We start from the raw sequence: 12627 nt of genomic DNA on the forward strand, positions 1-12627 counted from the left end.
ATACAATAGCATACGAATTGTAAGATGTAAGTTATCATTTATTTTATTCGATTTATTTAACCTTTATTTAACTATATTCGTAAGTCATCATACCTATTGGAGGATGTATAGTTTTGGAGTCTTTCTCTGAGTCCAGGTTGCTTGTAACAACAAAGGAGAATTATGAGAATAATTTATGTGAAAGGTTAGGGGAACTAAAACGACAATGTAGCATGTCGGTGATTTGGGTTAGAATAAGGGTTTGGGGGAAGGCTTAGCTAAAATGCTACAGTTGTCCCCGACGCAACCTCGAACACGCAACCTTTGGATTGCTAGACGGTCGCAGATTACACCCACCCACCCATGCTTCCCAACCAACCTCCCTACTTTTGTTTCTGTCTAAAGTAACTAGACCATTGTTTGGTATCATATGTCTTAGAGGTGCTCAGAAATATGTCAAGTATGTTTCGTTTGGCTCTGAGGCCAGGCTGGCAAGCGCAGAGCTAAGGCCATGCCCTCTGACTTGGTCTTTGACTTGAAGAGATAAGGTAGAATGCCAATGCTATCTTCAATTTGTGTTTTTGAGTTACATTAACAAGTATCCAAATACCTGGATTTATTTCCAGAGGTATTTTAGATTTAGAAACTAGACTTTTAATCTGAAATGTACAAGCTGGTATTGTCACCCTGCGGTCTGTTGAAGTTGACTAAACAACACTGTCAGCAGTCGTTCACAGGTGCATTGATGTCAGGTGTGAGGTGCAGCTGTTTGAATCGGTCTGCATTCAGAGGAGAGTAGTTATTAATAATTCCACAGGGAAGGAAGGAACATGTGCCCTTCCTGCCTGCTGAATCATTCTCAACAGCCAGCCTGCCAGCCTCTTTTCTCTGGATCATGTGCCAGCGCGGATCCCTCCCCCATTGTTAAGTCTTTAAAGTTGTTATTTCTTGTCTTTTATTGTTTTTTTATTGGCTGGGAGAAGAAGACAGAACTATTTTTGGGTAAGGTCTCTATGGTAACAGTGAGCTAGGTTACAATCACAGCGTTGGAGGCTGTCAGTAAGCCTTGTGGAGCGCTAGTGGTTCTGGAACTCTCCCCCTTCTTTCTCCTATGGAGTACATGAACACCATTATATACACAATCTGTCACCTGTCATTACCACTCACTTCAGCTCATTTCATTTTATGACAACTGTATTTGAAAGATAATTTCCCTTTCTTCTCCAGCTCTCCTGTATGCCACCATCTTTGGAAATGTGACCACCATCTTCCAGCAGATGTACGCCAACACCAACCGCTACCACGAGATGCTGAACAACGTGAGGGACTTCCTCAAGCTCTACCAGGTGCCCAATGGGCTGAGTGAGAGGGTGATGGACTACATTGTCTCTACATGGTCCATGTCCAAGGGCATCGACACTGAGAAGGTGAGCCATGGCCCTGAGCTTGGACCCAGAGAGAGATAGGCCTAACAACACCAGGGCTGCCTGCGGTTACAGGACAGGAAGGATGGGATCTAACAACACCAGGGCTGGGGTTAGAGCATAGATGCAGTAGTAGTATAGTTATGAGATAACTGCAGAAGTCTTGTAGAACACATTGGATTCTAATGAATGGGACTACACAATACCGCAATGGCTCAGTACGATGGTGAAACCCATACTATACCACAAGAATTTCGCTACACCCTCAGTAACATCTGCTAAACATGTGTATGTGACAATACAATTTGATTTGATTTGAAAGTAATACAAACAACCTGAAAGCCTGATGGACAGGTGTCTGTCTGTCCTCTCTCCAGGTGCTGTCTATCTGTCCTAAAGACATGCGAGCAGACATCTGTGTTCACCTGAACCGGAAGGTGTTCAATGAGCACCCTGCGTTCCGCCTGGCCAGTGACGGCTGCCTGCGCTCGCTAGCCGGGGAGTTCCAGACCATCCACTGCGCCCCCGGGGACCTCATCTTCCATGCTGGGGAGAGCGTCGACACACTCTGCTTTGTGGTGTCAGGGTCACTGGAGGTCATCCAGGACGATGAGGTCATCGCTATTCTAGGTGAGCAGCAAAATGCATCATGGCATCTTTCTCTTGTTTCCACACCAACTTACTGGTGAGTTCTTGAGTTTGTCTGTGGATTAGTGGTGTGTGGGTTAGCTGTTTGTTCACCTGCAACAGCCCGCAATTGCTAAAAACTCATCCGCAACCACCAACTTTAACCTTTCACGAGCCTCTACCCCGGGTCCGGGTGCACCCCCCCCCCCCCCCCCCCCCCACACACTGATTAGCATCGCTAGCATAGCGTCACAATTAAATAGTAGCATCTAAATATCATTAAATCACAAGTCCAAGACACCTAATGAAAGATACAGATCCTGTGAATAAAGCCACAATTTCAGATTTTTAAAATGTTTTACAGGGAAGACACAATATGTAAATCTATTAGCTAAACACGTTAGCAAAAATCACAATTTTTCTTTGTCCACCATTTTCTCTCAACACCAGTAGCTATCACCAATTCGGCTAAACTAAGATATTGATAGCCACTAACCAAGAAAAAACCTCATCAGATGACAGTCTGATAACATATTTATGGTATAGGATAGGTTTTGTTAGAAGAATGTGCATATTTCAGGTAGAAATCATAGTTTACAATTGCACCCACCGTCACAACTAGACTAGAATAAATACATAGAGCAACGTGTATTACCTAATTACTAATCATCAAACATTTCGTAAAAATACACAGCATACACTAATCGAAAGACACAGATCCTGTGAATACAGACAATATTTCAGATTTTCTAAGTGTCTTACAGCGAAAACACAATAAATTGTTATATTAGCATACCACATGTGCAAACATTACCAGAGCATTGATTCTAGCCAAAGAGAGCGATAACGTAATCATCGCCAAAATATATACATTTTTTCACTAACCTTCTCAGAATTCTTCAAATGACACTCCTGTAACATCATATTACAACATACATAGAGAGTTTGTTCGAAAATGTGCATATTTAGCCACCAAAATCATGGTTAGACAATGACAAAAGTAGCTCAGCTGGTCAGAAAATGTCCTGCACCATATTAGACAGTGATCTAGTCTTATACATAAATACTCATAAACTTGACTAAAAAATACAGGGTGGACAGCGATTGATAGACAATTTAATTCTTAATACAATCGCGGAATTACATTTTTTAAATTATCCTTACTTTTCAATACAGGTTGCGCCAAGTGAAGCTATAGCAAACAAGATGGCGACATAAACGTTTAACATTTATCGACAGAAACACGATTTATCATCATAAATTGTTCTTACTATGAGCTGTTCTCCCATCAGAATCTTGGACAATGAATCCTTTCTTGGGTCTAATCTTCTTTTGGTCGAAAGATGTCCACTTGTCCGTCGAAATGCCCACTAACGTACGACCGGGACCCCGAAACGTGCCCGGAGCTTCAAAGTCTATTACAAAGCAATGCCTCAAAATCGCACTAAACGGATATAAATTGCTATAAAACGGCTTAAATTAACTACATTATGATGTTTCTAACACCTATAACAAGTAAAAAGATGACCGACGCTATATTACTGGCTAAACCAATGCTTGGAAAAAGGCCAGTCAGATATCCTTCTTGCGTTGAGCGCAGTGTCCAAAGGAAGGCTACTTCCGGTGTTTTGTCATTTATAGAGCCAATGATTGCGCAATCGACTCCATTCAAATTGTCACCACTTACTGACATCTAGAGGAAGGCGTGGGCAGTATTTGTATCTCATAGGATTAACAGAGACTTTTAAAACTGAACTGGAACCAGAGGCCAAGATGTCTAAATCTCACACACTGGGAGGAAAAGTGCTGTAGAATGAGTTCTGTTTCACTCAGAGACATAATTCAAACGGCTATAGAAACTAGAGAGTGTTTTCTATCCAATAATAACAATAATATGCATATTGTACGAGCAAGAATTGAGTACTAGGCAGTTTAATCTGTAGAGACAATTATGCTAATTTGAAACAGCACCCCCTATAGTTGCAAGAAGTTAATGTGAAAATCTGAGGCCCGCACCCAACCTTTGACAGCGTGTGCAGGATTTTGTTTTGCCTTATTTAGATATGTTTCTGTTTATAATATCTATAGTTAGATACATGCAGTGGCGATTTTAGCATGTAAATCTTGGTGGGGCAAACTATAAACAATGCATGCCAGCAAAGCCACAACACAACACTAAACAATACATTAATTGCACTATAACGGTGACAAACGGGGTCCACACACTGTTAGGACCTACATAAAGCTGTCCCAACAGCAGTCCCAGCACCTTACCACTGCTACACTTGGCTATCAGCTGAGCCTTGTCTGGCAGCGAAACAGTTCATTCAGCCTCATTTACTGCATTTAAAAAAAACATAGCTGATATGGCTGACTTGTTTAAACAAATATGGTTTCTACTGACAATTGAGATGTACAAACTGTGGCATAAGGGGACGACGAGTGGATAAGAGGGAATCCGCCATTCCGATTAAGATATTAATGAGCAAGCTAGGACGGACGGAGTCAATATAAATTTGTTCAGCACTTTTGAAATGTACAGCGACAGAATTCCGAACATGGGCCGTTCTTACAGTATTCTCCCTATACAGGTCAGAACCATAGGATAAATAAAGGGGGCATATAAGTAGACAATGAAAGCTCTCTACAATATTCAATGATTACATTTCTCTAAAACAGGCTATAGGCTACATGTGCACCACCAAGTCAGAACAGTAGGTGAAATTAAGAGCTGAAAAGGGACCAAATTATTAGGGTGAGGAACATGGGCTACTAACAGCTTACTACACAACATACTGTACACTTAGTATTACTTTCTTTGCTACAGTATATATATCTCCCTGGCATATTACATAATTTATGCAGCATCATACAATACTTTTTTGGACTCACCTTGTTGTGCTGTGCTCACTTGAACAAGAACATGGCACGGCGGTTCTTCGTGGGCAAATTTTGTCATCAAACTTTGTAATCAAAGTCTGCCATTTTCTGGATTTATGGTGCTTTGAATACAACTGGGAACTCTGAAAAAACAAGGTTGAATCATGATGACGTCAGTGATCTTCATGTCGGAGCTCTAGAAAGAGGCCCGAGTTCCGGACTTGCAATTCCGAGTTGGATGACCGTTCAAAACGTATTTTCCAAGTTATTTTTCCAAGTTTCTCGTTGTCTTGAACTCACTTAAGTCAGACTGCCTAGTTTTGAGTTTCCAGTTGTTTTGAGCGTGGCAGAAGTCATGCTGGATTGACAGTATGGCCAATGTTAAATGTTTATCCTTTTAAGCTTTGCAATGCTTGCAGTTATCCACTGATTCCTTCCAAACCTCTCATTGTTGAATTTGCGATTTCCAACTTGTGTGTAATGTTTATGTCCAATGGCCGTTGAGCACCGATACGTTTTCATTATTTATCTTCACATGACAAGGATTAAAAATCATTTGCCAGTAGATTGTCGACTTGATTCATGATGATGACTGCTAGCTTGCTGGCTAAGATTTTGAAAGTATGATGTTGATATGATAAGTGCAATCAAAGCTAATGTAGAAAAAACGATGTCAAATCTCGTTATATCTGTGGCCAATGACCTTGAGCCTTCTTGGATGGGCACTTTTAATGTAACTTTATGGCAGCACCCAAGGTGCTTGAATTTTTGAGCTCTACCCTTAGATTGGGCGTTGATGTAGTGTCCCCATGAGTGACAGAACACTGAGCCAAGAACAGGCGCAACTAGAGAACATTAACCAATCACGGCACAACTAGAGAACATTACCAACCTACAGTCCTGTATTTTCTGCTGGCTGCCCCACCACCACATAAATCACTGAGCTAGGCTGAAACACCTGTATTTTGGAGATGCCTTATGCCTTAAGTTTTCTCTGTCATATTTCGCGGAGCAAAGATGTTTAGGTACTTGGGAGAAAGTCCAATAAAGCGATAACAAACGGGAAAGATGTTCTGTACAAAGAGTCCAAATGACATCAGTTCGACCGGTTGTAAGGAAAAAGAAAGCTGTGAAAACGACCCGATGTGTTCTGATAAGATTTCAGTTTGGCTTCGATACATATTTTATATGGTCAGCTTCTATCAGCTTTTATGATGCTTTTATGATGAATACAGCACCTCTACAGATCGTATCTAACATTTTACTACAATAAATGCTTAATTCCGCAGTAGTTATTATTAAGCCTGTAGCCCTATTCGAGAACGTGTATTAATTCCAGAGGGCGATTCGGACGGGATAATTTTTTTCCCGATACGTTTTTTTCAAAACTGCCCCCTGTAACTCTTTTTTTTATTTTTTTTTATACATTGACAGTTATGACGGAAGCCTGAAAGTGTGAAGATATTTCAAAAAGTCCAGGCGATAACAGGCTACACTGATAACTCGAGTTTCTAAACCATACCAAATCATCTTTGGTATAGTGTCGACAACAGTTGAATTGAGGAAGTGTGATCATAATCATTAGGATATTTTATCGATCCGCATTCTATATGTGGGGGCAGCCTTCAGATGTGAGCTAAACTTGCACCTGATATGAGTTGTTAGGCTATGGATGAGAAAGTGAACTTGTTCCAAACGTTTAGCTCAGTTGTATGCTGCTTTGCGATCTAATAACAGCAAGGGTTGCATTAAATAGGCGCAATATTTTTTTATGATGCATTTGACAGAGTTCAATTCAATCGCGCAAAATACAATATTATTTGTCACATGTGCTGAAATACTACAGGTGACCTTACAGTGAAATGCTTACTTACAAGCCCTTAACCAACAATGCAGTTTTCGTATAAACAAAAGCATTCAGACATTCCTCTCAAAGCACAGGAATGTCGATTCGCTCGTGAGTAGTATTATCAGAGGACTTTGGAGTTTGCCAAAAAACAGTAGGTTATATTCTGGTTAATCAATGTCCAGATTTCAGATTCTATTTAACCTATCTAAACAGTAGGCTACAGTTTCCTTGAAATGCCATAGGCCTATTTGAAGTCTTGTGACTGTCGAATTTGTATATTTTCTCACATTCATCACACAATAACATAGCCAGCACTGCTATCATCTTTTTTTTACCACTTCACCAAATATTTTCCAAACATGACTTTTTTTGGCCTTCCCTTCTCTTAATTTTTAACTCTCCTTTCGCGGCTTTTGTCTTATTGAATTTAAGTTCGACAATGTAATTTTTGCCTCCGTGATTGATGTTAACTTTTTCTGCCAGTTCCCAAAAGTATGCAATTTGGCGCGCGTACAGTTAGACCCTAAAGTTTAGGCTTATGCACTAATACCAGATAACCTAAAAGAATGAAAGAAAAAAGGCAATGTAAACTATATAAATTACGCAATAATTATGCATTAATGGATTTTTTATGGTATTGTTTCTCTTAATTCAACCCGCCCTTCAGCCACACAATATTTAATGACACTAAACTCGTCCACCCCGCGATAACCGCTGGGACTATCACTATTGTGGATGATGTTGTTTCTGGGGTTTGGCTGATGCCTTGTCAACTCAAACAGCAACAAAAAAATAGGCATATACAACAGAAAGGAAGAGAGAAGCGAAAGATAAAGACAGAGTTGGACACCAGCAGAGCTGTAGTGCCAGCGGGTGTTTTCGCAGGCTATTTTATTGCTTTTCCACTTTAACTTCATTAGGAGCTAGAGTAGGGCTGTAGTTAGAGCTTCATAAAAAGTATATTAGCCACAGATGAATTGCCTCACAACATGGAGGACATTAATCAGCAGCTCAAATGGACACCGACGTGAGGCGTCTGTCTTGCCACCACAGGTGGTCCCGGGATCACATTTACAGACTCCGTAGGGGGCATGGATGGTTGGGGGGGTGCATGCCTGGTGCTGCTGTGATGATTTAGAGCAGGAGACCCACGGTGGGAGACCCACGGTGGGGGAGCCGTGGGGGGAGGGGAGGGGGGGGGGGCGCAGCGCGAGAGGGAGAAGTCACATTAGTGTAACATCCTCCTGAGAGCATTAACTCTCTCTGCACAATGGTAGTCTGTACGTTTGTTCTATCATGTTTAATATTGTTGATGGTAAGTTATGAGCACTACTCATCTGTCACGCCTCATTTGGTGCCAGATATGTTGCTATTCACCCTGCTCAATTCCACTTTACTGTAGGTATGTGATTCTAGTCATAGACTGGTTGCAAAACTTGACAATACTATGGTGGCAGGGTTAGCTGACTGCTGTATGTCTCGTGGGCAAACAGTGAACACCTCCCTTTAGCCTTGGCCAACTCTGTGCCTGCCTCCCCCTGGAGGTAGAGGTGCTAACAGGCAAGAGAAATAGCTGGGGCTCATAGTTGATGAGGGAGAGAGACAGATACAGAGCGAGACAGAAAGAGAGACCCCTCTGATTTCCCCTGGCAATCACTAAGCTACCTCTTAGCTGTGGATCCTTTCTCTCTTCTTCATTAACAGCCCACTAGCAGAGGAGAGGAGCTGCCTTCAACACTCCCACTGTAACACGCCTATACTTGGACAACCTGCAGAATCACATACCTTTAAAAATCCATTCCACTGGCCACAGGGCTACAGCAACTTTCCATCAAACAATATTCCATCGGCCTTATCAGTTTATGATTTTCTCCTCTGTTCTGGCTTAGTTGTGTTTCGCGAAACGATGATTTGACTAATTTCGCAATCTATTATTCATTCTGCTTTATGAGAAAGGGAATTTTAGTGGGGAAAATTATTCACACAGCAATATGTTCTGGCCCAGTGAACTGATTGGATATGCAGTAAACGGAGGGAGATGAGACTGTATCAGTCCGCCTCAGCACTGTGCTCTAGTCACAGAAATCTGCTAGGTTACATAGAGCTCTAGTTGTCACCATGACCACCATTGATCACACAAACATGAAACACTGAATTCACTCCCATCCACCTCCACAAAGGATGATTGTAGTGTGAGAGTAGCGCTGCATTGATCTCCAACCACAGACAGTAAGACACCTCTTCTCAGGTTATTGCTGACCTCTAACTCCTCTAGAGCCACCAGGCTGATCTCTCTGACCTTCTCCATATCGGCTCCAATAATTGGTGGCGTGCTGTGCCTCTAAGGGGGTGCTTCCAGCACCGAGCATCCAGCACTACAGGACTCTTTAGTTGGATGGTTCCTCAGACCCAATAGGGAAGTGGTATTCACACACAAGATTCACACATCCTGTCTGTGTTGTGGTTCTGATGTTTGGGTTCTCTGCTGTATGGTAGACTGGTTGGACTGAGTTTCATTTGGTGATACTAGTGCAATCCCTTCAAGTGAACCATTAATTTGATATTCAACTGACAGTTTATGATAATTTTAGATGGTTGAAATGAGAATAATATGTTTTTATTGGTCTTTACTGGCTGTAGAGTAAATCAGCTTGTAACATTTTACTGTGCTCTGAGTAATGAGTATCTTTGGTTGCTAAGGTCTCAGCCAGATAACCTCGTTGCTAAGGTAACCTTGAAACCTCAGATCTCAAAATATCCATAACATCTGTGACTGGTGATTTCACTGAGAAAATACTAAATATTGTACTATTTTGTCTCCCACACAAATCTCTCAATTTATCTTTCCCCTCTCAGGTAAAGGAGATGTGTTTGGAGATGTGTTCTGGAAAGAGACCACTCTTGCACACGCGTGTGCTAACGTGCGGGCGCTGACGTACTGCGACCTGCACGTCATCAAGAGAGAGGCACTGCACAAAGTTCTGGAGTTCTACACAGCCTTTGCGAACTCCTTCTCACGCAACCTTATCCTCACCTGCAACCTACGCAAGCGGGTATGAGTTACGCAGTGACACGCACGCACGCACAACACACCACACACACACACACTCACACTCACTGACAACCACATGTCAGTCCTCCTCCTTTTTCCTCCCTCTTCTGTATCCTATTTTCTCATCTAAAACTTTTGCAGAGCGCTTTTGTTGCCTTTCTCATTTACATTTTACATTTAAGTCATTTTGCAGACGCTCTTATCCAGAGCGACTTACAAATTTCTCCTTGACTGCAGATAGTTAGTTCTCCGATCACTAGTGCTGAGCATTAACTGAAATTTCAGTTTTATTTGAATTCTTTTTCTTTCTTTTTTCTTTTTCGGTGAGCTCAATGTGCACATTGCACAGTTTCTCTAGAGATAAATCATATCAAGCCTGAACTGTGCGATGTTGTAGTTTCCAACAGGCCAATATTCTATATATTCTAGAGCAGAAAATGTGGTAATTAACTACAATCACCATAATCCATTGTATACCTACTTGTCCGGTCTGATTTACTTCTGCTACATTAGATCAGTGTGGGACAGACACTGAGTGAGAGATTCGAGAGAAGAATGCTTGATCGAGAGAGAGCAGTGTCTTCTCTTGGTATCTCTACCTGAAAATAGATGATCTAAGTGACTGATAGTTGGTATTCAGTAGCCATAAAAGTATGTCTAATTAACTTTGAAGCATTACTAAAATAATGATTTTGTCAGACAGCATAGGCAGTAGCTCTATAGAGATGAGATGATGACTTGGTAATCAAATAAAACAAATGTAATATACACAACTGAAATATTTTATTAAATATATTAATGTGAATAAATGATGGTTAGTAAGTGATAAGCCGTTATGGGCAGTCACTACCATCATGGGATTTTTATTAATTGTTTTATTCAGTGTTGTTTGGGACTGCTCGTTCAACTCAATGTGTCCCTTGTACTGTAAAATAAATTAAACACCCTCCCCCCTCATAGAATTTACTCAAAACCATGTTTACGACCACAAATAGCATTAACTGTAGTGAGTATCTATCTACTTTGCTTTTGTGGCACAATCGATGCCACGCAGTGCTACGGGTCAGAAGGTTGAGGGTTCGCTGACCATCACAGGGGAGCTCACTCTCTCTGCCTGTTTCATTACTTCACAATCAGAGCTGGCTGCAGACAATGATCAGCCAGGGGGAAGGTATATTTTCAGCATTTTGATGCCATCTTTATACTTAAATAAAATACTGTTAATGCAGTTAATTTTTCACCATCAGGTTTCTGTGCCAATGTACCACATAACCAATAAAGAAATATTAAACATACTGACGTGGTTTGCGTTTTAAACACCACAATAAATAGATGTCAATCTCGACAAACAGAAAACGCATCCCTCCTTACCTTGTAGCCTTACCCAGTATCGAAGGCTTGGCTTGACGATCTCTGAATGTCGTTAAACTTTTTCGATTTGATTCATCAATGGCCTCTGCACAGTTTGGATTGATTGATTGATTCATTTTATTATAAAAATACATACAGTATATACACAAATCATTTTAAAAGTTACCATGATTGCACAATAAAGTCGGGGACTTATTTCCATTATGGTCCCTACATTTTCTGCAGCATATGCTACAGTAATATAAGGACTGAACGCACATCTAATGTACACATCTCTGGCTTTTGGGGGTCATCTTATTTTTTAACATAGTTACAGTACATCTATGGGCTTTTATGTTTTTTCTGTCATGTGCAATGTGTGGTAGCCTTTCATAGGCTGTCTATTGGATAACGGCACAATCATTTTGTTTTTTTTGGGCTTGGGCTCATAAAATGTCATTAATGTAGGGCTCATAAAATGTATTTAATGTATGGCTTATCAGGCTCAGGTAGCATCAGGCTTGAATTTTCATGCTGACCAAAGCTCTAATCAAATCAAGACATATTAGAATACTTCTGTTTTGGGAGGGAAATATCGGCTTACCTGAGAGAAAAGTGATTATTCTTGGATGGAACATTTGTAAAATAATGAGAAAATATTCAACTCTAGTCTGGAGCTTATTCTTTAGATGTTTGGGGCTGCTGGGGAACCATGATGTGCAGGCATAATCAAAGTGACACTGGACTAGCGCACTTGCCAGAGTCTTTAGGGTGTCTATAAGTTCCCATCCAATTGGCGACAGATTTTAATGCAAATTTTCTGAAATCTGCATAAAACAATATTCACATTTTGGGGTTTACTTTAGGAGAATTTAGCGCCGCACAGCGTGACCGGGAAGATTTTAATTTACCAGACATTTGAGAAATTTACCAGACATTCATATGCATTCAGATCCAGCACCATCAAAAAACAAAGTATATTGGCCAAATGAGCCACACTTACGTGTCCTTAAAAACAGCATATAACAAATGACAAAAACATTATTCCTTATCTTTCTATATATAGTATATGCAAAACTTTATAGACATTTAAAAAAAATAGTTTTTTAGGCTACTTTCCTAAAACAATAATTGTCCACCTCACAGTTCAGCTGTCAGAGATTTGAGCACTAAATGCATCAGGGCATTGCATGTATAGGCTTAGGGTCCACTGTGTGATATTAATATTTAACAAGAAGCTTAGGCCTAGCCCCAGAGAGATAGTCACTTTGGATAAAAGTGTCTGCTACAGTAAATGGCATATATTATTCTATATTATAGAGATATGCTGGCGGCTGGCTACGGTACCGACATGCATGTCTTTATGTCAGATGGCATACGAGCAGGCTATTATGCTGCGGCAAAGACAGCATTACAGTTGGAACAATTAGGCCAAAGAAAATGGCATAACAGAATGAAGCAAAACA

General features: G+C 40.8%; 1 protein-coding gene across 1 annotated transcript in view; it reads left to right on the top strand.

Moving 5' to 3' along the window:
- The window catches only part of LOC129811756 (potassium voltage-gated channel subfamily H member 5-like), a 100487-nt gene that overhangs the window by 63488 nt on the left and 24372 nt on the right, over positions 1-12627 (top strand). The window contains exons 8-10 of the mRNA XM_055863321.1: positions 1207-1406; positions 1781-2033; positions 9616-9812. Of these exons, the coding sequence (XP_055719296.1) occupies positions 1207-1406; positions 1781-2033; positions 9616-9812 (650 nt within the window). The remainder of the gene's footprint in view (positions 1-1206; positions 1407-1780; positions 2034-9615; positions 9813-12627) is intronic.

This window comes from Salvelinus fontinalis, chromosome 15 (genome assembly GCF_029448725.1).
Source record: "Salvelinus fontinalis isolate EN_2023a chromosome 15, ASM2944872v1, whole genome shotgun sequence".
NCBI lineage: Eukaryota > Metazoa > Chordata > Actinopteri > Salmoniformes > Salmonidae > Salvelinus > Salvelinus fontinalis.